A 22,646-nucleotide genomic window follows, 5' to 3' on the forward strand; every position below is an offset into this window, starting at 1 on the left:
AGCACGGGCGCACACGCACATAGCGGTGCACGGCTCCAGCTGAGTGCACCGAGGTTATGTTTGTTTGGAACATCTTTATCCCCTTTCTGGCTCCGTCGCTCAGCGGTTACATAACGCCCCGTAGCACTGGCACCCGGTTCAGCGCTCACTTTTAATGCTGCATCTGGGTTTGCGTCGAACACTGCGCCGCCTCCCGTTTTTGATCTTATATAAAACACGCAGCTCTCGAATACGAAGTTTCAGTGTGTGTCGGAGACGTGGTTTTGTTTGTGCTCAGGATGTGAGCGCTCAGCAGCACTAGGCAGAGAGATGGTAACGCCGCATCAATATTCATACAGCATTCATACAGAATTCATGAAGCAGGAATGCTCCGCGTTCCTTCCAGCATGTTGCCACTCCTTGTTGTCAGGGCAAATTTGAATTTGGATATGTTTAAGTGACTCATTCAGGGCAAAGAGTCAGGACATTATGTGCAATAAATTACATCTTGTGCTGTTATTAAAGAAAACATTTCTACAAAATCATTTTTATCCAAACACAATAGGTGACATTAGACTTTCAAAGGTAATATTTTTTGCACACACTTGGATGATTTCTGAGATTTAAAACCAGCCTAATACACAGGACACTAAACAAATAGCAGACATTCTAGGCCACATTACGTGGTGTTTGATCAACTAACGTCGTCATAAAGAGCCAGCGTGTGTTGGTTTACACTGCCCCCTGCTGGTCAGACTTTAAAAACATAAATTCTGCTGATTTGACTCAATTGTCAAAGTGAGGGAACTGTGGTCAAAAAAAGCATACGAATATTTGCCTGGTCCTTCTCTGCCACATGTTAAACACAGCTTCGCAAAGCATTTAAACTTTGGAGACTTTTTGTAATTTAAAACAACTTCATGTTAAAGACCAATGTTTGGAGAGCAATCATAAGTGGGCAAAGCAGTTTCCCTCAGGGGTTAATAAAGTTTTTTTTTTTTAATCTTGAACCTTGACAAAACAATACTAAGTATCAAGTGTTGTGTTGAGAGGGGGCTCTGTCAAATCGCACTGTCCCTTATCAAAGTGCCGCTATGAATTATGGGACCATGTGTTCATAAGAGATAAAGACGTGTTTGCGACCAGATGCTTCACGGTGACACAATCGCACAGCCCCTCCCAAAGCAGCAGCCGCTCCACAGCAGCAGCTCCCACCGCTTCATCTAATGACACGCTCACGGCGATTCCCTGTTCCGCCTGCGTGTGACTTTGGAAAAGACACGGTCACACAAACGCAGCACAGACAACTGCAATCAGAGCCCCGCTACCAGCGCTCACGCGCCCCAACGTGCCACGCAGCTCAGCGTGAGATTTGATACTCACATCGAAGCCCAGTTGAAGGTCGCCGGGCGGTGCGTGTCCCGACGGTGAGGACCGGAGCAGAGGCAGGTGGAGAAAGAGGAAGAAGTGGTTGAGTTCAGCATAGCAAATGTATTCAATGTGGCAAACCACAAACAGGCTTCACAGCGTGGTGGACAGTGAACTGAATTTAAATAATTTGAATAACAAATGGCTGTAGCCCTAGCAGCTATTCACAGCTATTCATTTATCATGTAGCTAAATGAGGTCATAAATAACAAAACAAAGTCAAACTAGCCCATGTTACGCGTATACACTATACTAGTACCGAATAACTACACGCGTCTGCTGTGTGTATGTTAAGTATAGGAATGTTGACTGACACTCAGCTGCTCTGGGTTCTGAGGAATCACCATTAAAACCCTGTGCAGACACGTTCAGCGCCCAGCGCCTCTTTTTTTCTAGGCTAACCACAGAATCATCCCTGACCCCGTCGCATTTGACATAATCCCCTAAATGCGGATATGGAGTGAACTCTTAACGAACTCCCGCCGCGAGGAGCCGGGAAATTAAACGAGCCGAACGGCAACGCGCGGTTAAAAGGTGTGAGGCGTAAACACAGTGACGCGGCCGGCGAGTCGTACCTGAGCGGCCAGTTGCTCCTCCGCTGCTCCTCCGCTGCTCCTCCGCCCTCAGCTGGATGCCATAATTCCGGTGTTTCCCTCGAGAACGCGCCGCCGTCTATCGCAAAGGTTCCCACTGAGACGCGGTGACGCAGCGCGGTGACGCAGCACTAAGTGGTGCTGGGTGGAGACCGGAGGTGGGAGCGGGGCGGTTCGGAGACGGCGCCGGTACCGGTACCGGGCTGCAGGTGTCGTCTGTGGAGGCGGGACAGCGCTGCGCACGGGCACGAGTTGGGACAGCGAGCTAATGATCCCTTAATAAAAGCTGGCGCAGCTCTGGTTGCGTGTGTGCGTGTGCGTGTGCGCGTGCATGTGTGATTACGTGCCACCCGTCGCCCTTTGAGGCATCTCTTTCCTGTCAGCAAGGCCATTATCACCTCCTGTCTGCAGCTTCAGGAAACTCACGGAAACAAAGGGCAATTCATAATTTAAGAAACAGAGTTTTTTTAAAGAATTGTTTATTGTTGTTGTTGTATGTCCCCTGAAACGGATAAATGCATTAGCATCATGACCCCATTGTCACTGTTGTCTCCATAAAGTTGAACATCAGCTGTAGAATGTTCACACGTATGTTCCAACTATGGCTCCAACTGATGTCCCGATGTGTCTTTAAAAAGGCAATTAAAGTCCCAGAGGATGAGCAAGACCGCAGCTGCCACATCTGGAACATCTGCCTCTATGTCCACAGACTGTCCCATGTTGGTCAGGTACAGGTGAAGTTTAGTTACATCAGATTAGTGTAGCAGGATAATAGAGAGCCAAAGGCCCAAAACGGCGGTAAAGGTCAAAGTGTCCTGGCATTTATATTACAGTACGGGTCACAGGCGTCTGTACACACACACACACACCTGTACACACACACACACACACACACACACACACACACACACACACACACACACACACACACAAACCTCCACTTTGCATCTACTCTGTCCTCTCAGCCATACCACAGCTCGGACCTCTTATCGATTCGAGCAGCCAGGATCCACCCAGCGCGGATCCAGCCTACTGGAGGCTCTAACATGTAGATAAGACAAACCGCCCTCACACAAGCGCGACTTTAAACACATGCATGAATAGTTAGACGCCACTGTGTGAAACCTATTTAAAGACTTGTCGCCCCCTGCTGGAGGTTTCTGTAACTGCGGGTAATCCCATAGATTTGCTACATCGTACAGTACATTGACTGTATATGGTACTTCTTACATTCATTGACAAAAAAATCATATAAATTACAATAAGAAAATTATTAAATCGTATTCATGTACATTATCACAATCAGTATAATAGTCTATTCAATGTTAAGATATAACAATATAAATTGGTCCCGTATAAATATTCATAATTAAACTGAGATGAACTTGGATTATAAATAATATACATATAAATAACAAATTTGAATTACACTGAAATAGTCTATTTTAGGTATATATTTTTATTACTACCTCTGTACGTGTATTTTGATCCTAATGTTTTTGCTAGTACAGTAGTACAGATGGCGAACCTTTTGGTACATTTGTATGGAAAACGTAACCTCATCTCAGCGTAACGTTTCTTTTTTTTTCCTTTTTTGCCTAGTTCTACAACAGTTTGAATGTTTTGTATAAAGGCAGAGATTGAGCACAAGGAAGCAGCTCTAAACACGTTTTACAGCGTCTGTTGGAGCCATCTGAGCGAACAAAGGAGCTAAGTTTGAACCGGTCCCACTGAGAGCAGTAAACGCAGCCCATTAAGTAGTAGCAGGAAGCGGCGCGGCCAGGAGAAGCACAGCCGTCTGTGGGGACAGCACAGCCCGCAAGCCTCTCGTCGGAAGCCCGGAGTTATGACTTTAATATGGCTGATAAGGGCCCTCTCTTAACTTCATGTATTATTTTCTACTTATCCGTCGGGGCCGCGGTTTTCCAGATTCTGGAAGAGCCAAACTGGAAATCGGCCAAGGACCAGTACATCCAGCAGAAGAATACCATTCTGAAGAAGTATACCTGTTTAACAAAGGAAGGTCTGGACGAAATTCTCCAGGTACGGACGCACATCTGGTTTTCGTGTTAACGCAAAGAAGCGCCAGAGCTGATACGAAGAGCGCCTCGGCGCTTCCTAAAACAGACAACGCGCTGTGTAACTTTCCAAAGGGCAGAAAACCACCAGAACGCACGCCGCGAACTCTTAAGACGTCTTTCATATACGAACGTAAGGACGTGAAACATTGTACAGTCATACAGATGCTGCGCCCGTTTGGCGCAGTCATGGGACACAGAGCCACGTTGTAAAAGGCTAAATGAGCCGCGCGTCGCCCTCGCACGCAAACACACGGCTCTTGTTTTCCTGGTGAGCAGCCGAAAACGGGCGCAGAGAGCGGAGAGAGAAGCGGCGCGGGCGACGCGGCCGCGGGGCCGAGCGCCGCGTTCCTACGTGGAACACGTGTGGTCGCGCCGAACGCGACGCGACATGCCGCAACCAAAATAGTTGGTGTGTTTTTCCAAGGTGTGTCCCGGTCTTAATGACGGCAACGCTTCTAGGGGGAAAAGGGACACGCACGAGACGCTCAATAGGTCTCTGTCACGATCAGTATCAACAAGGTGTCGGACGGAGTCAGCTGACCGTGCTTTACTGTGCTTCAGATCGTGTCGGAGGCCGCGGGCCAAGGCGTGACCATCACCGGGGACAGACACCGAAATACGTGGGACTGGTCCAACTCTGTCATATTCGCTGCCACCATTGTCACCACCATAGGTTTGTATGAGCTACACACGACTTGTGTAACATGTAACTCTAACACACTAATAATAATAATACATTAACCTAAATATGTATTAAACATGTATATCTGAGGTATCCCATGAGTGCAAAGTCCAAAAGACAGAAAAGATTCTTGTTGTGACAGGGTCAAATAATCTTTATTGCTTCCACAAAAGCCATAAAAGTAAATGCTGCTATAAAGATCAAAGGAAACCAGCCTGCCTGATAAATGAATGACCAGCATTTAGTGATGCACAATTAATGGAAGTGTAAGTGAGTTTTTTTTCCACTTGTGGAATATTGTTTAAATAAATAAAGTCTGTAGTTACTTATAAACCTTATTGATAAAATATTTAGGATTATTAGAATCTAATATTTAACACTCTGCCGTGTAGGTTATGGCAACGTGGCTCCTAAGACCCAAGGTGGGCGCATCTTCTGCATCCTGTACGGCCTGTGTGGGATCCCGCTGTGTCTCGTATGGATAAGCGAACTGGGCTCGTTCTTTGGAGACCGGGCCAAACGTCTGTCCGGGGTGCTGATCCGCAGACGCGTGTCCGTGGTAAGACTCAGCGCTGGGGGTGGTGGTTGTCGCAGTGTTGTGCTGAAAGGCCGTGCCAGATATTAGTCACTAAGCGGTGCTCCTTTCAGAAAAAGGTCCAGTTCACCTGCACAGCCTTGTTCCTGTTGTGGGGCCTCCTGGTGCATCTGCTGATCCCTCCGTTAGTGTTCATGTCTGTGGAAGAATGGAGCTACCTGGAAGGCCTCTACTTCTCATTCATTACACTCACAACAGTCGGGTTTGGAGATTATGTGGCAGGTAGGTCCATTAGAGTTGTTCAGTTATGTACAGTTAACGTTTGTTTGAGTTCAAGCCGTGTGCTCCGCCTTCAGGCGTAAATCCAAACATCGAGTACCCCCGACTGTACCGGGTCTTTGCAGAGCTGTGGATCTACATGGGCCTGGCCTGGCTCTCGCTCTTCTTCAGCTGGAACGTCCACATGGTGGTGGAAGCTCACAAGGTGCTAAAGAAGAGGCGGCACCGGTACCGGCACCTCCACAACGAGGAGCCTCAGCCCATAGAGGCGAAACACAGGCCGGAGGAGAAGCCCACGGTGGTCGACATCTTCAACTTCCTGTCCGAGACCCAGGACGACTACAGCACGGTCATCAAGAAGATCGGGATCACGGCGAAGCTGCGGAGGCCGGCGGAAGACATCAACCGCTCGCGGAGCTGCAGCGACCTGCTGGACATCCAGACCCTGGAGCAGTCGCCCAAGCACAAACGCAGGGTCAGCTTCGGGACGCTGCCCATCAGCACGGAGCCGGATGTGGACGAAGGTGACGAAGAGGAGAGAAGACCTGTTTGTGAGGGAGGAAGACGGGCGTCCGTGCCCGCTGGGGGTCTGAGGAGAGCGAAGGAGAGCGCGGGCGGCGGAGCATTCGACCCCGAGGCCGGCGGCGTCTCCTTCCCTGTGCCCCCGAAGGCCGCTGCCAAAGAAGAACACGCTCAGCGCCCCGGGAGCGGAGGGAGCAGGTTCACCATACGCAAGGTCTCCGAGGACGACGCCTTAAAGGACAAAAATGGTTAACGAGCACGTGGCTGAAACGCAAGCACCGGGAGGCAGAACAAACGACACGGAGGCTGCGCCGGCAGACGGTTTTCCAGAGAACGACGTCATTTTTTATTCCCAATTCCTCCAGAACTCAGCGCGCGGTCAGTAGGTGCAGCTCAGGGCTCTGTGGAACACGGAGCCGATGAGCAGCCGCCCCCTGAACGGAGCCGCCACGGTGGAGGCCATGATCACGCGGCCGTCGTCGGCGTACTCGCGGCTCAGTGCCGGCGCATCGGACTGGATGTTCTGGATGCGGATGACCTGCGGGGGGCAAGCGCACAGTTACCGGGGCGACCGGAGCGGGTCGGGAAGGCGTCGATGGCGAGGCGCTGACCTCGGAGCCGGGCGGGTCCTCGGGGTCGTACTTTAACAGCTTCATGCCGTTCGGGTGACAGCCGAGCCACACGTCCCCCGTGACGTGGTCCACCTCGATGTTGTCACAGAGGGACCCGACGCCCACGGACTGAGACAACACCATCCACAGCATCAGCACAGACTCAATTCGACGCTTGGATGTTAACGTGTGACACACATTTTATGACCGTTAAATACCGGCCTCGCTTTTAAAGTTACGGTTCAAAATGCTTAAAGTCTATTTGATTTTAATCTGTCTGTTTTGAACTGATAGGTAGTTTTTAACTCTGGTTTAATTTTTTTCCCAAGTCTGCTGGAAAAACAAAAAAGGAATAAGAAAACACTGTATTACCTTGATGTACTTTAACTGTTGCCCCTCGTGCCTCTCAAAAACATCAATGTCATGGTCCATAATGTCCGAAACATAAATATACCTGTAAAAAAAATAAACGTTGTTCGATTATTCAGTTCAACCATGTGCACGTGTGTCGAGACGGGTCGAATGAACCGTGACCGTTTGTCAGGGGAGGCGTTGATGCCGTTGGAGGACAGGAACCCCGAGGCCGCCACCGCCACCTCCTCGGGGCTGTAGAACACCACGTCGCACCAGGCCAGGCCCAGCAGGAGGCCCAGCGCGTGCAGCGCCTCGCTGGGGAAGGAGTGGTCGTTGGTGGCGTAGAAGCTCTGCGCTCCCACCGCCACGATGTCGTTCACGCTGGAAAAAAACAAGAGAGGGGCGTCGCCCGGCGAGCGCTCGGAACCGTGGGCTGTGATTATAACACCGACCTGTGCAGCAGCGGGTGGATCACGGTTTTCAGGTGCACAAGCGTGTCCTCCTCAACAAAATGGAAGATCTCCACTTGGCTGTTGTGGTGAGGGTGATTGACAACGAACAAGTACACAGAGTCGTCTGCAGAGGAACGGGAAACCAGTGGTTAAAAGTGTCCAATTTCAGGTTTCACTGAGAGCTGGGATGTGTTCGCGTGAACCTCTGTGACAAACGCTCTTTGCATTTCGCCACGGCTTCACAATAAAAGCCCGCGTGTTAGTGCGGAGTCACGCAGCGGCTCCTGCTGAATCCAGCAAACAGTAAATAGCAGAGGTGCTATGACTGAGATCAAGTTTCCAAAAGGAGCCGTGGATTACATGCTGCTGCGCCTGCTCTGCTCCAGCACTTAACTACTATTTACAGAACACAAACAGAAAGCAGCAGAAAACACTAGCAGCCCCATCCAGGTATGATTTGATGAAGGCGTTTTTTGCTTAGATTAGTTCTGGTTCCGGTATTAAACCAGTAACTGTATAATTTCATAATTTAATTCAAAATTATGAAGTTACAAATTTCAGTCAGTGCCCTAAAAACTATTGTGATTATCACAAGCTTTTTGTTCTTATGTTCTCTTATTCTTATGTTCTATTAAAACATTTACTGCTCTTCTCACAGACACAGCAGAGGAGTGGTTCTTCTTCCACACTGTTTTAACTGTGGCCTTCTCGAAATAACATTCCTAAATTAACTAAATTTGATATTTCACTGAATTGAAATTTCTGCACTTGGTGAATCATTTTATGAATGGGCTTCTTTGAAACGTCACCTGTTTCATATACGCTGATGCCGTGAGGGTTGAATGAAGCCAGGTCCAGTTTTCCTGTGATGTGCAGCGCCACTGGAGTCGGTTTGGGGTGTAACAGATCCAACACATACATCTTCCCAGGTCCATCACAAAATGAAGGCATAAAAGGGTATTTCAAGCCCTGAGTGGAAAAAAATGCATATCAGCCTACAACAGTATGTGTTCATGGAACTAATGTAATGAGCCATATGTTGTGATTTAAAATGTGATCGTACTGTGCTGAGGAAGGCCAGTCCATCCTTAGTGATTGTTATGTCCTCTGCCCCACATTCTGTAAAAACAAAACACAGTGACACTTGTGATCCTCTGTGGTTGCTACAATACACGACTGATGACACTTGACCTACTGGTCGTTACCGAACTTCAAACCCTCCAGACATTAGTTCCTGCACATAATTGAGAAATCCCAGAAAACGATACACTACTGAATTATGTAGATCGTATTGTTAAGACATTGGCATGAACATGGAAATGAGCGAAGCATGAATACTGCACCAATGTTCTTTATGTAATGACAGTTGAGGCTTTTCACAGTCAGCTCTCGGGAAGCAAGGCTCATTTCCCTGCAGAAAATAGAACATACTTAAAAACATATCAGATATCTGCACATTTATTTAGACTTGGATAGTGGAGAACTTTTACAACTCCAGTGAGCAACAGCTGTGAACCCCAAGAAGCTTCAACGGCTTTAAACTTCTGAAACAAGAGATACTTACTTTAGTTTAAGGAATCTGTGTCCAATGAAAGCTGCAAATGCAGCAACAGCAACGGCAACAAGCACTTTCTTCACGGCAGCCATGTCTGGAGGTCGAAGTCTCCCCAGGAAGAGATTCAATGTGCATTTACACGGCAGCACCACAAGTGGGCCTGAGGTGCACTTTCCAGGAAGTAGTTGACTAAACAGGACTGATTCAGGAAGTGTGGATGGGACGTTCCTGATAGGAATCATAATCACCTCACTTAGACTGTCTCTCTGCTAATGGGACGTGCACGTCTGCTGCTTTACAGCAAAGTCAGTGTTTATTTGTTTAAAAGTCAAATAAAAATATGAAGAAAAAAAGAATATTTCATTGGACGATAACAAGGTCCAGTTGTCACAAGGCTCTTTATTCTTTGACTTCAAGTCAAACAAAATTCACATTTTGTAGCTCACAACTGAAATGATGACACTTTATTATTACACTGCAAACTTTACGCCAATGTAGAAATGCAAATAGAAATCTCTTAACTCCATTGAATTTTGACCATATTTTGGAACTCTTCCACTCGGAGAAGCACAGCGTTGAGTCGCCGCCTATTCCAAATCACAGACCAAGGCTTTATGAAACACGGAGCCGATGAGCAACTTCCCCCCGTAGGTGGTGGCCACGGAGGAGCCCATGATCACCTTGCCGTCGTCAGCGTACACCTGAGTCACCACTGGCTCATCAGAATGAATGTTCTGGATGCGGATAACCTGGAATGGGAAGAGAATGAACCGTAGATATGAAAACTGAACAAACACACCAGAAAAGATATTTCGTTTTCTGTGCTTTTCTTATTAAAGCTCTGATCAGTTCCTCTCTACCTACCTCTGATCCTGGGGGGTCGTTGGCATCAAAGTTCAGGGCTTTCCATGCATTCGGGTGACAGCCCAACCACAGGTCACCAGATTCTGGCTCAACCTCAACGTTGTCACAGACTGAGCCCACAGGCACAACCTGGTGAAGGTATAATTACAGCCAACATCATTCCCACTGCTTAACATCAGCTCACAGGACTTTTATTTAGACATCATCTTTTGACTTTCAAAAGGAGATTAATTGAATCTTATGCAAATGCACTTCCATTAAAAAGAAAATACCCGTTACCAACGGCATTTAATACGGACATGCTGCCTATTTACCTTAATCCTCACCAACGAGTTGTCTTCTTTTCGCTGCAACACATGCACGTCATGGTGGAAGAGGTTGACCACGTATATATGCCTGCAAATCAGACAGAACCAATCAGCGAAGACGTTCAGGCATTTCAAACGTGACTGGCCACTTCATGCAACCTTTGGTCTGGGGAGATGTTGATGCCGTTAGCGAACGCGTAACCCTCAGAGACCACTTTGACTTCCTCGGGGCTGTAGTACACGACATTGGACCACGCTGCGCCCAGAAAGTTCTCCACGAGCGTTTTGAGGATTTCATTAGAGAAGTAGTGATCGTTGGTGGCATAAAAGGAATCCACTCCCAAGGCAACGATGTCATTCACACTGGAAAGACAAAGAAGATTTGAAATGGTCTTCGTTGTTTAACATCATACAAATGCATACACACGTTTGAAACCTAAATCGCCGCCATACTGTACCTGTTGAGAAGCTCATGCTTTATGGTTTTCACATGCACCAGAGAGTTATCGTCCTCAACAAATCTAAACAGCTCTACTTGGCTTTTGTGTTGAGGATGATTGACAACAAACAGGTAAATAGTGTCATCTGATGAGAAACAATTAAAAAAAAAAAAAAAGAGAAAGCGTTCATTAATGACATGAGATCGGCCACACACGAAGCAGCTGAAAGGCAGCAGACTTGTTTTCTGCACTTGCAGTAGTAAGTAATTGAACCTTGGTGCATCCACACATGCTGTATGCAGGATCAGCGGTCTTACCACCTGGATCCGTGTACACACTGATGCCGTGGGGGTTGAAGGACTCCAGGTCAAAGCTTCGCGGCATGCGAAGCTCCGCCGGTTTCAGCCGAGGATCGTGCAGATCGAGCGTAAAAATCTTTCCCGGAAGGTCTGAGAATGGAAGTCCAGGATACTTCAGACCCTAGTGATAGAGAAGACATCAAAGACTACAGGATATGAGAAAGGGTTGGCAAAAAGCAGATACACAAAAACTGGAGAATACACATGTGTACTTGAGGCCGTAATAAACATTTCATTGTGTTTAAAAGGTAACAGATTAGAGTACACTGAACAACACGGTTACTGTGTACAGTGCAGGTGTGCCTGGCACCCAACCGGACCGTTTCAGAACACTGCCAGGTAAGCATGAGTAGGCAGTTACTGTTTTTGGACTATGACGTCCAGATGCTGGAGTTTAAACGAGGAAGGAGGACCGCGTTTCCGAAAGATGCTCTCCCGTTCAGTGTTTTGATGATGCTGGTGGTACAGAGCATTGTGCAGTCTCCCATAAACCGGTCAAGTTCTGATTCTGGTCCAGAGCGCAGGGATGCGATTGTTTATATACGCCAGGTTGTTGACGAAGGACGACTCACGGGACCGTCAGCATTATCTTTGGACAGTGTGGTTCGTCTTTGTGTCACTGAACTCTCAAATTTGGCTAATGTCTGAATATAACAGTGGAGTTGGAGGAGGACAGTGGTGATATCGCAGCAGGGCCCAGTGAACCTCGGTACACGACCTGTGTTTGCATCACACGTCAAACACTCACAGCGCTGATAAAGGCGAGTCCGTCGCCGAGGATCGTTATATCCTCCGAGCCGTGATCTGCAAGTACAACGGCAACAGCGTTACTCGGAGTTCGCTCCGGAGGTTCGGCGGGCTCGCGCCGGCCTCCCGCTTACCCAGGCTTTTGAGCAGAACACAGTTGGGGAGGTGGTTCTGCGTGAGTTCCCTGGAGGCGAGGCTCCGTCTCCTGCAGCGTTTCAACAACACAAAAGTCACACGAGGGCAGGTGGAGCCCGCCAAACTGCGCACACCGTCCCGCGCACGAGCTCGACAACGACCAGTTGGTGCGTTCGGGATCAGCCGAAATGCCCGCGGTTACCTCAAACTGACGATCCTTTCTCCGAGCAGCGCTGCTAGAGCCGCTACAGCCAGCGAGACGAACGCCACCTTCCCCATTGTTGACTCGCGGCGGCGAAGTTGCGCGAACAACTTTACAACTGCCCAACTCCCTGCAGTCGGGGCGTGTCAGTGGGCGCGAGACGTGCTGCCTTGAGAACTATCGGAAACGGGAAACACTCGTTATCTTAAAGAAAGTCACATCTAGGATTAACATTTGCATTATGAGCTTTTTGTGTATTGGTAGCCTAAAATAATTATGTACATATCTTTATCCACGCACTGCAACGTCTTCAAGTGACTTTTTAATGCAACGCAGGAGAGATTTTTAGTAGTAAAATCTCCGACATTGTAAAAACCTTGAACACACCATAGTTTTGGACGGCTGGGACCAACTTCAGCCCCGTCCGGATTTAACCGCAGCTCTACATTAAGGCCTGAATAATGGTTTGAACCCTGTTGGACCGGTTTATGTTTACATGCGGCCACGCCGGGCTTAAGCCATAGTAGCATTTAAGATAAATAACGCACTTGATCTTAGAGTTGTACATAGAATACGCACCAACTCATTTTACCAGCACTGGTAGAAATGTTTGCTTTTAAATCCGGTTGAATATTGCAATTAATCTAGAAATAAAATGATTATGTGCTCTATTATTATTGTATCTATTCACAATGATATGTAATTATTTTTAGGCACATGCCTGAAACTTTGTTCCTACAAAAAGGGAACTTTCTTGCTCGATATACTTACTATTCTCTCACATCATAATGCCAATGCAAACTAGCCAAAAGACATGCACTCAATAACATGTAGTATGTTCAAAGCCCTGTTTAAATTGTTTATTTTTGAAGTTGTTTTCCTGTAGGTGATGACTCCTCCAACATAAAACAAAAAAGTTACAAAATTGTCTATGTAATCAAAATCATGTGTAAGAGACTTCATAAAAAACAAACATGAACATATACATACACATACAGAAGTGAAAGTAACATAAAATTGGCAAACTATAGACCCTGTGATACTCAGCATTGGGTGCATGCAACCTGACAGTAGCTGTAGAATACCTACAAAAGTCCAATTAAAGAATGGTAGCATCTAACAACTTCAAAACACCAACACCTCCTGCACATTACATTGTGTGCAATCAGCGAACACTGCTAGGTGGGGCACACCAGATTCCTGACTGTGTTGTGAAATTGTGTAAAGGTTCACAGTGTAATACAGCAGGATCCCCATCAAACAGTTTCAAGCAAGACTGTATATTTGGAACATACAAAATAAATTTTATTATCCGTTCTGTTCATGTCTACATCTTATTAGAATTTCTAGACAATGGCATTGTCAAATAACACACCCAAATTAATTTTAATAATCCTGACAGGTGCAATGATACATTTCTGTCAAGTCCAGGTGTCAAAATATAACAATGTGAAAAGCAATTTAAATCCTCTTTGTTATTTTCAACATAAAAATGGGAGCCATGGCCTCAGGCCGCACTGAGATCTAGGCGGGACATGGCCATGAGCACACATTAACACGGGTGAGGAAGAGGCTTCAGGGTTGGGCCCCAGTAGCTGCAGGGACTTGTGTGGCCAGAGTGTTGGGGGCAGAGATGACAGGTGATCCAGCAATGTTAGCCAGTGGCTGTGAGGAGGACATTGAGGTGATGCCTACAAAAGACAGGAGCCATTATTATCATCCCTATAAAAGTTTGTATATGAACTTCTTTTTAAAGTTTTTTTTTTAATGGTGCTTTAACAGCCAACATGTACATCCAAAACTACAACAATATTTAGAACATTTGCTAGAAAAGAAAGTTCTTGGGAAAATGCAGTGGCCATCCGTGTGGTGCGTTATTTCTTACCGGCCATCATACTTGAGGAGCTGACTGGTGTGGAGGTGGCAGCCATCCCTCCAGGAGTGGCCCCCCTGCCCTGATCTTTAACGATGGGATCTAAACAAGAAAGGATGTTTTGAGCACCTCATAAACTAAATTATACTTAGCACAGCACCTCATTTGGTTTGCAAATACAAGGAGCCAATAACTAAGCAGTGGTTTTTTTGAGTACTGACTGTTTCCACAAATTTCCATAAAATAAAAATATATCTTACAGAAGTAGGGATGATCCATGGCCTCTCTGGCTGTGAGACGGGCTTGATGGTCATAGCGCAGCAGTTTGTCCAGGAAGTCTAAAGCCTCTGTGCTCACCAGGTGCTGGTTCTCACTGTGCACAAACCTCTCCCACCTTTTGCGGGAGTGTCTAGAGAGGGAGAGAAGAAAAACATAGATAAAGTTTTAATGAGATGTATTCATCAGCTCATTGTACTTCATTAAATGTCAAACAGTGACAGCGTCTTACCTTCCCAGGATGTCATTGAACCGAGGATCCAACTCAATATTGTACTTGTCAATGTAGTCATACAGGTCCTCTGTGCCAAGAACCTTTGCAATCCGCACAAGCTGCAAAGTTACAGAAATCAACAGTTAACACATTGTGGACATCTAGTGAACGATTGTTCACCAACAAGGTGAACTGGTATCACATGCAGTTTATAACTAGCTCAGTTACTTAGGTAGTCTGTTTTATTTTAAATACATTAAATGTACATTAAAACATTCAATACAAATTCTTAGTCTTTTACAGCAAAGAATACAAAGAAAAACATCTTGTTTAACAGTGAGGACATTTCTTGCTTTCTCACCTAAGCAAACAAAACAAAACACCTGGAAATGTTGTACGGTCTATGTAGGCGGGTAGGTAAAGTCCGTAACACACCCAGAGGGGCAAACTGAAAAATAAATAATTGCCCTGACTAAATAACTCACCTAATAACTATAAACTGTCAGTGTGAGGAGAATGTGGTTTGGGTTGTCAAACTACCAATAAAATGTACCAATTAATGCTCCAGGGAAACAAGACTAAAAGCTGCTCTTTCTGGCACATACAGAAATCTTCCTACCTGATCATAGTTGTCATGACCATGAAAGAAAGGTTCCTTTCTGAAGATCATGCTGGCGAGCATGCAACCCAGACTCCACATGTCCAGACTGTAGTCATACATCTGCATGATAGGAGGTAATTACGTGAATACATTTCCAAATTGTTTATTAAAAGGAAAACTTCACCGATTTTCAATGGGGTTGACCAAAAGGATCTCTAGTAGTATTTAAGAATAAAGGGATCTTAAGAAATTATCATTTAAAGCACTGGTTGTAGTTGTCTAAAAACCCAAGGCAAAACGGCCTCTGGTCTGTTTTTAGAGGCTTTTTGCAGAGGAATAAATGGTAATATATTTGCATAGAAACGGAGGAGGAATCTGATCTTCATTTTTAAATACTACCCGAAATCGTTTTGGTCAACCCCCATTGAAAATTGGTGAAGTCTTCCTTTAATAAAAGTGGTAACAACAAAAAAAAAAAAAAAAAAAAACACAGCCTCACCTGGTAATCTACCAGCAGTTCAGGTCCTTTGAAATATCTGGAGGCCACTCTCACATTGTATTCTTGGTTTGGGTGGTAAAACTCCGCCAAACCCCAGTCAATTAGACGGAGCTGTAAGTTTTAAATTATTAATACATTTTAGAAAATATGATTGCAAACACTGCCTGAGAACAAGACATGAACCAAATATTCAGCAGGTGGGTTTATACCTTTCTGTGTTCATGATCGATCATTACATTATGTGGCTTGACATCTCTGTGCATTATACCCATACTGTGGCAGTAATCCAGAGCCTAGCACATTAAAAAGGCAATCCAAGTCAGTTAAAACACATTTTCTGGCTATTGAAGTAATACAGACCACAAAAATAATGTGTAAAACACATTTTTTTACCTTTAAGATTTCATACATGTAGAACCGTATGTCAAAGTCAGATAGGGTTTGATACAATTGCTGAAAAACAAAATTATGAGCCATTAGAAAAAAATACTTAGCGTAAGTATACATAATTACAAGCAAAATAAAACACTAAAATCTACCTTGAAATCTGTGTTGTTCACATGTTCAAAGACCAGAGCAGGAGTTCGTGACTAATAAAAGGAGAACAAAAAAAAAAAAAAAAACAAAAAAACAGTTATGACTGGCTATGCATATAAACTGGTACATGTGTGAAAGTCCAATTATTAAAGAGCAATAGAACAAGGAAAACAAAATTACCACAGGATCCTTGACAATATCTAACAGTGAGATGATATTTGGGCCACCCCTCAGATTTTCCAGGATCTTTATTTCTCTCTTGATTTTCTTTTTCTTGACCGGCTATAATCACAGAAAGCAACATAAGTATACAAAATGTCCACTGAAGAGATTAAATGTTAATATTTATAAAATGCAGGCTCAATCGTTCTAATCAAATGATTAACGTAATACCTTCAGTATTTTGACAACCACTTTTTCATTGTTTGTGATGTTTATGGCTTCAAACACTTCACTATATTTGCCTCTCCCTAGTTTTCTGACCAACTGATAGTCGTCTTGGTTCCTGAAAAGTAAAAGTCACAGTTAAAAAAAAAAAAATACAGAACAACAGAAAAAACGAATACAGCTAATGTGTCAACAATTACACAATGCCTTACCCCCATTCAACAACATGGGACTCATAGTCCCAGTATTCCCGAGGTCTCTGTGTGTTTACATCAGGGTAAACTCGGGAGCGGCTTGGAACAGGGCCAGACATATTCTACACAAGATCTTCTCTAACTCTCCTACAACAAACAGGAGGAGTCAAACATTATGGGAAATTATATCGCTATAAATTATATCGGCATAAAAGACAACACAAATATGCTATAAAGAAGCAGTAATATGTCATACAATAATTTTTCAGTAAACAGGTAGACGGAGAAGTAATATATGTGGCAACTAGTTATAAATTATATAAACCATCATCATACCTGGGAGGTTTCCTCCAGGATGATGATGACAGATGAATTAGTACAGGAACACTTGAAATGCTTTTATGGTAAGAAAGCTGCAAAGAAACAAAGAAGGTTACACCACCTTCTCTTTACTTCAAACCCACACATCATATAGAAAAATGTAGATACAAATCACTCTGACATTTGAACTTGACGTTCAATTTACACTTTTCCTCATATGAAGTACAGCTAAACATTAAGTTAATTATTGCGAGAAACGCTTGAAACCTTAAACTAAAACAGATTAGTTAAGTCAAACTAGTGTGGCTGAATATGGTGGCGTGTGAAATGGAGAAACCTGAGTGTTAAATGGGGGCATCCAACCAGTCTAATCAGGAGGTACCGGGTTCAGTACAGTCATCACTGGGGGCTAGAGCAAAGCAATATATCCTGGAGAAACCGACACAAAGTAGGTTGATTAAAATCAATGCTGTCAATTAAGCAAGCATGAGCAAACTGTACGATCCAACGCACGCTAGCCACTATGGCTATCAAGCGGCAGAATCCAAATTACTTAGTTTGTATTCGGAAACCTGTTTTCGAAATGTGCCTTTAGCATTAAGACATTCGGTCTTAGCCTGTTTAACGCCTAATACTTCATATCAAAAGGTGAGAGTGCGCACATCTGTGGAGCAAGGCCTACACCAGGGCAGTGTGGCTAGCTGCTAGCTATAGCAGCCGAACCGGGCAGCTGCTTGCGCTTCTAGCTAGCCAGTTAGCATTAGCTAACCGAGGGAAAGCCGGTTTCAAAGTCACAACTAACGCCAGCTGTCGGCCACATTAGGTGACTGTAACGGAAGGTAATAAACACAGCGCACTAACCCAGTCTCCGCGTCGTCATAGAGACCATTACTATAGTAAAGCTAAGAAACCAGCTTCGAAAAATATATTTCCTAAAGCTTAAAAGTGCTAAGCTAACAAGCTAGGGAGTGAATAGCTTGCTGGCTGGCGAGGCAAACTGGCTGACAACGCCTTGAAAAAACACCATACAAACACGGTGGCCGAGCAGCACACGGGCGACGCGGCTGTGTTACTCGTTCCCGGCCTGTTCTGACATATAAAAAACTTAATATTAGTTCCGAACCTACGACGATTTGTGGTCAAATAACACGATTACCTCTCAGCGTTGTTGGGACGTCAATATGGCGACAGTGGGGATGAAGAGCTTAGCGCGAGCAGAGCTTCCTGTAGGGGGCGCTCCGTCGCTTCTTTTTCATTGCAGCTAGCGCCGCCACCAACAGGTCTGACTGAAGCGCAAAGTTGTGGCTGCGTGTGGTTACGGGCCATAGGTGTTTCGTTAGAATTTTCAACGGTTTGTGAGACAATTTTAGTAACACGAACCAACCACGAGGAGACGGATGGAGACAGACAGCATGTACTAAACCTGCTCCAAAAGCCCGCACACATTAGGGAAACGGCTTTAAAATGTTCCATTCTGCAAATGTAAAATAGATTAAATTTAAATATGACCTTCACATCTTCAAAGACAAAGATGTAAAATTAGCTATTTTTATAAACTTTGTTGTGTTTTGCATTGCAGGATATTTCTACCAGAAGATTGCTATAGACACATGTTCAGTGTGGCCTGTTTTAAAAGGTCTTTGTTGAACAAATCTAAAGCTACACTGGCTCAATGAACAATGAAATAGTGACACAAAACAATATGTGGTCTGTGTATCTTTCAAAGGGCTGCCTGGCTGCTGGAAACAGCTGGAGGCCTTTTTTCAGGAGTAACCAATAACATATAATCACCACACAGTACAAACATTTTGTAACTGGAGTGTTGTGAGGAACACTTGTTTTCATTTTGAATTGATTTAATGAAAAGGTCTTTGTAAACCCCTCATCCCAATTGTTGTGTGCAAGTCGTGCACTGCTAAACACAAATAGTTTTTGACCTAAACCCAGTCTCATACATCTCCTGAGCTATAATTAACCCAGGCAGGACCCATTAAAAGTGCAAAGCCCAGTTAGGAGGCAGTACATAAAGTCCTACGGCTTAAACAGTGGACTCATCTGCACAGAGACCGACAATGCAGATGTACGTGTTTGTATTTATTTGTCTTTTCATTTATTTGTCAAATGTATTGGCTTATGTTCTATCAAATATTAATCTATCCTTTTGTATTATTTGATTCAGGTTCACGTGTTTTCTCACAATTCTTTTATTGGCCAGTGTGGTGGTAACAGCCTCAGTCAGAGGTAAGCCAGTCTATACACAGAATTTGTTTTGTATGTTTATTAGAATGTTTCCTATTACTGCATGTTTGTTTCCTCTTTCAGCTCGAAGAGAAAATGTTTTAAGCTTCATAACTGGTAAAGTTGTCATTTAATGCTACTACTAATCACAGCTGAAATCGTCACATTCTGAACTTTTAGGACAGTATTTTCATTATTGTCATAGATGCAATGGAAAAGGCCAGAACCACTGAAAGGATTCCTGCAAACATCACAGGTGTGGAATCATGGGCGTTGTAAACGCAGCAGCCAGATATGAGAATTATTCTGTCTTAAAACAGGAAGGTCCATTTTTATCTCAAGACACTACTGAATTTAGCAGGTCCTGGGTAGTTTTTGTTCCTCAAAGCAAAAATGGGAGATTCAAAGTGGAAATGAAGAAACAGAACATGAGACATGTGTGCTTATTTTCCATTTCGTATTCTAACATTTACCTTTGACATTGTATAGTCATGAGCATATACAACAGTGATGCAGTGATTATTGCCCCATATTTTATCATGTCTGCAGGAAACAGAAACCCTCCAAGTAAGCCTGTGGCAGACGATGACTCTGAAGGTAGAGTTTAGTGTTTTTAATTTGTAAATTGTCACCAGGATTGGAATTACATGTGCCACACATCAAGATGCATAACAGCCGTGGATTAATGTGCTTGTAGTTAGTAGAATCATAATTGTAAATAGATGCAAACTCATTCCCAGATTTGTCAGATGCAAAGTCTGCAGAGGACTTTGACACCAATGGATTTAAAGGTGCGTGAACGTTACATTGCCCGTCTGAGATGAAGCACTAGAACCTGAAGTATCTTGTGAAATGCTGATTAAAGTGTAGGACAGAGTGTATATGAACATACAGGGGTTTAACTCTCACCAGACGCCGTCAAAGACCTTGACAGCCACGAAATCATGATACCCGCAGTTGTGGAGAAGGACAAGGCACCGCCCGGGAGGACCACAGCAGCAGGCCAAGTGGTGGATACCAGCAGTGCAGTGGTTCCGGACAGCGATGAAGAAATGGTGCTGGGAGCTCATTTGCCAGGAAGACAAAGTAGCCGTTCACCTGGAGGCCAGAAGACAGGCAGTCCCAGCGCTGAGTCCAGCAGGAGCTTGGTTCATGGTGGAAGCAGAGAGCTCCTGGACGGGGACAGTCTGGAGCACAATACCGGCAGACTGGTTCCGCAGGGCAACAAAAACACAGACTATGACGGTAAGAACCGACCCGTGTGGAACTAAGCTTTTCTCTGAGGCGCAATCCAACACTGACCTCTCGCCTCCACAGAAACTCGAGAATACAACAGCATGGAGAGTCCACGAGGTAAGAAGAGGGTTTTTAGGTCCGATTATGGTGCGTGCGCTTCAGTGTAGCTGTTTGTCATTTCCTGTGATTCTCAGTTCGCCCAGAACACAGAACCAGCACCTCGTTTGTTCCAGCTATGAGTTAAACCTCCTGAGGATCATGTACAGGTCTGTTTCCCCTGCATTTTAATCAGACTGGTGGTTTTTAATCATGTCTCTTTTTATTGACTAGAATCCTTGGATTGTAATATGAAAAACATATTCATTTATTATTTTGTGTATGAATCTTGAAATGTTGAATAGCAAACATTCTTCCTCTCTTTTTTCCCCAGTGAGTGACTGGCTGTTGAGTCACAGGAGAGACGAGCTGCTTCCAGTTTTTGATCCAAACTTAGCTTTTTATTGTGTATTTTATTTGCTCCTGTGAGCAAACATGAATGTATCCAAACATTATAGTGAGAAAAGTAAATGTTAGCATAGTAACCAATTTCTACTCAGAACTGAAATGGTTGCTGTTCTTAGTTTTGTTATTGTTTTGATGATCTCTTGAAATTTTAAAACAAAGTGTAAAAAATGAATGTGTCCGGCTTTTATTCACTGGTTCTAAAATGTAGTTTAATTCATGCTGAGATCAACACAAATATAATTATTTAAAGAAATTTTACAATTGACACACACAGACACATTAAACACTGCAGCCAACACATTTAACACTAGAAAATATAAATTACATTAAATCTATACATTGTTCTACATAAGCAGCGTCACAAGGTGTTCATAGGGAAGTGTGCGTTACTATTTGGATATAGAATGTGAAACCAATCAGAACGAGAGCTTGCTGTGATTGTTTTTAGCTCCATTGTTTCATTTCCTAAAGTGCTGCAGCTCGCTGTACACATCTGACTGGACTCCGTGCAACTCCTACAAAACAGCAAAGGCAAAGTCTCAGAGCAAAACCACCCGAACCCGACCCGTGCAACCACCGGCGTGGACGTGATGAGGCAACGCTTGCTCTACCTGATACGGAGACTCCGTCACCTCTGTGGCCGTTTTCTTCGGCACGGTTCTTCTGCCTATTACAGAGTTCTAATTAATGTCCAACCGTTGCCATCGTTGCCCCCAACACAAACACAAATAGACAACGGGCAGAGCAGGACACTTGCCATCATGAGAATTCCACTGCCTCCTCTTGTGGTGAGTCACAAAGCAGAACACGGAAATAGTGATGAGGATGGTTAAGATGATATCTGAGGCGATGATGGCCAGTACAGAGCCCATGTTAATCGGGTAGCAGGAGCCACACTCTGGGAGAGAAACACATGATAGAACCACAAAAGTGAAAGACACAATGGTGAAAAGTGAAACGGCTACGAACCCTGTTGTCCTTCTGTCGAGCCTGAAACGCAGAGTTAATAAAACCACAGGTCAAAACAAGGACGGCGGATGCACCTTCAATCATTGCACACGGCGCCTCACTCACCAAACAGAGAACCCGCAATACAAACAGCGTCGGACATCTTCTTCAGGTCGGTTTCTGGTTGAGGGGGAAGCGAGGCCACCGCTGCTTCTCTGCTCCGGTGAGAACAAACGAGCTGTCGTGACGAGGACTCGGTCCACGGGCGACGCCGCTCGTCCACATGTGACCACTGGAGGAGGAGTGAGTCCACTCTGAGCGCAGGAAGCAGCGTTGCCTGTGGTGGCACAAGGGTTCGACGTCTGCTCTCACACACACAGAGGTCGGTTGTCACAGTTTCTGACTTTTTTTCACCAAGCGATGCCGTGATAACGACTTGAAGGTCAGGTTCATTAGTTTCATTACACCTGCTCTCTGTGCTGAAGGACGTGCGGGCGTATCTCTGAAAGGAGCATTTCCTGCAGACCTGTGGTTTGCTGCTCACGTTGGCCGCTGTCACTGCCTGCCGCGCCTCTGCTTCGTTCGACCGCAGCTTTATCTCCAATCATGCTTTGCTGTCAGCACACGAAACACCTTCACTGCACATTTTGTCTCTAGGACGCGTTCATGGTTCGAGAGTTTACGTAAAAAAA

General features: G+C 44.9%; 6 protein-coding genes across 14 annotated transcripts; 2 read left to right on the plus strand and 4 right to left on the minus strand.

The window, feature by feature from the left end:
• Positions 1–3,463: 3,463 nt before the first annotated feature.
• LOC114842469 (potassium channel subfamily K member 5-like) lies at positions 3,464–7,203 on the plus strand. The gene is made up of 5 exons (XM_029128003.3): positions 3,464–4,043; positions 4,643–4,754; positions 5,156–5,322; positions 5,412–5,580; positions 5,655–7,203. Exons 1-5 carry the CDS (start codon positions 3,858–3,860, stop codon positions 6,350–6,352), a joined length of 1,332 nt encoding a protein of 443 aa, XP_028983836.1. The 5' UTR covers positions 3,464–3,857; the 3' UTR covers positions 6,353–7,203.
• LOC114842471 (serum paraoxonase/arylesterase 2-like) lies at positions 4,891–9,214 on the minus strand. Of its 3 annotated transcripts, XM_029128010.3 has the most exons (10): positions 9,081–9,214; positions 8,860–8,927; positions 8,580–8,635; positions 8,326–8,485; positions 7,517–7,640; positions 7,245–7,445; positions 7,083–7,164; positions 6,711–6,839; positions 6,123–6,637; positions 4,891–6,022 (listed from the first exon to the last, which is right to left on the minus strand). In XM_029128010.3, the coding sequence occupies exons 1-9, from the start codon at positions 9,161–9,163 to the stop codon at positions 6,479–6,481; spliced, it is 1,062 nt and encodes a 353-aa protein (XP_028983843.1). In that variant the 5' UTR covers positions 9,164–9,214; the 3' UTR covers positions 4,891–6,022; positions 6,123–6,478. The 3 variants fall into 3 exon arrangements, with proteins under 3 accessions (XP_028983843.1, XP_055358944.1, XP_055358945.1); XM_055502969.1 differs by having other exon boundaries at positions 6,123–6,839; XM_055502970.1 differs by having other exon boundaries at positions 4,891–6,839.
• A 236-nt stretch (positions 9,215–9,450) lies between these two features.
• On the minus strand, positions 9,451–12,286 carry LOC114842472 (serum paraoxonase/arylesterase 2-like). Of its 2 annotated transcripts, none has more exons than XM_029128013.3 (9): positions 12,127–12,286; positions 11,924–11,994; positions 11,791–11,846; positions 11,004–11,163; positions 10,702–10,828; positions 10,403–10,606; positions 10,250–10,331; positions 9,936–10,064; positions 9,451–9,820 (listed from the first exon to the last, which is right to left on the minus strand). In XM_029128013.3, the coding sequence occupies exons 1-9, from the start codon at positions 12,201–12,203 to the stop codon at positions 9,659–9,661; spliced, it is 1,068 nt and encodes a 355-aa protein (XP_028983846.1). In that variant the 5' UTR covers positions 12,204–12,286; the 3' UTR covers positions 9,451–9,658. The 2 variants fall into 2 exon arrangements, with proteins under 2 accessions (XP_028983846.1, XP_028983845.1); XM_029128012.3 differs by having other exon boundaries at positions 11,001–11,163.
• A 685-nt stretch (positions 12,287–12,971) lies between these two features.
• On the minus strand, positions 12,972–18,236 carry LOC114843424 (casein kinase II subunit alpha-like). The gene is made up of 15 exons (XM_029129958.3): positions 18,185–18,236; positions 17,366–17,457; positions 17,044–17,120; positions 16,726–16,854; positions 16,520–16,631; positions 16,307–16,408; positions 16,129–16,179; positions 15,983–16,042; positions 15,799–15,882; positions 15,590–15,700; positions 15,109–15,210; positions 14,508–14,608; positions 14,260–14,408; positions 14,012–14,101; positions 12,972–13,817 (listed from the first exon to the last, which is right to left on the minus strand). Exons 4-15 carry the CDS (start codon positions 16,824–16,826, stop codon positions 13,702–13,704), a joined length of 1,179 nt encoding a protein of 392 aa, XP_028985791.1. The 5' UTR covers positions 16,827–16,854; positions 17,044–17,120; positions 17,366–17,457; positions 18,185–18,236; the 3' UTR covers positions 12,972–13,701.
• Positions 17,341–21,178, plus strand: LOC114843425 (uncharacterized). 6 transcript variants are annotated; one of them, XM_029129961.3, is made up of 10 exons: positions 17,341–17,476; positions 19,208–19,269; positions 19,351–19,383; positions 19,472–19,522; positions 19,816–19,863; positions 20,007–20,057; positions 20,179–20,511; positions 20,584–20,619; positions 20,697–20,768; positions 20,933–21,178. In XM_029129961.3, exons 4-9 carry the CDS (start codon positions 19,477–19,479, stop codon positions 20,744–20,746), a joined length of 564 nt encoding a protein of 187 aa, XP_028985794.1. In that variant the 5' UTR covers positions 17,341–17,476; positions 19,208–19,269; positions 19,351–19,383; positions 19,472–19,476; the 3' UTR covers positions 20,747–20,768; positions 20,933–21,178. The 6 variants fall into 6 exon arrangements, with proteins under 6 accessions (XP_028985794.1, XP_028985796.1, XP_028985795.1 ...); XM_029129963.3 differs by lacking the exon at positions 17,341–17,476 and adding an exon at positions 17,564–17,676; XM_029129962.3 differs by lacking the exon at positions 17,341–17,476 and adding an exon at positions 17,601–17,867.
• Positions 21,179–21,214: 36 nt separating this feature from the next.
• Positions 21,215–22,536, minus strand: tyrobp (transmembrane immune signaling adaptor TYROBP). The gene is made up of 5 exons (XM_055502974.1): positions 22,081–22,536; positions 21,976–21,996; positions 21,760–21,904; positions 21,618–21,669; positions 21,215–21,521 (listed from the first exon to the last, which is right to left on the minus strand). The coding sequence occupies exons 1-5, from the start codon at positions 22,115–22,117 to the stop codon at positions 21,465–21,467; spliced, it is 312 nt and encodes a 103-aa protein (XP_055358949.1). The 5' UTR covers positions 22,118–22,536; the 3' UTR covers positions 21,215–21,464.
• Positions 22,537–22,646: the final 110 nt, after the last annotated feature.

The sequence above is a fragment of the Betta splendens genome, chromosome 16 (genome assembly GCF_900634795.4).
Source record: "Betta splendens chromosome 16, fBetSpl5.4, whole genome shotgun sequence".
NCBI classification, from domain to species: Eukaryota; Metazoa; Chordata; class Actinopteri; order Anabantiformes; family Osphronemidae; genus Betta; species Betta splendens.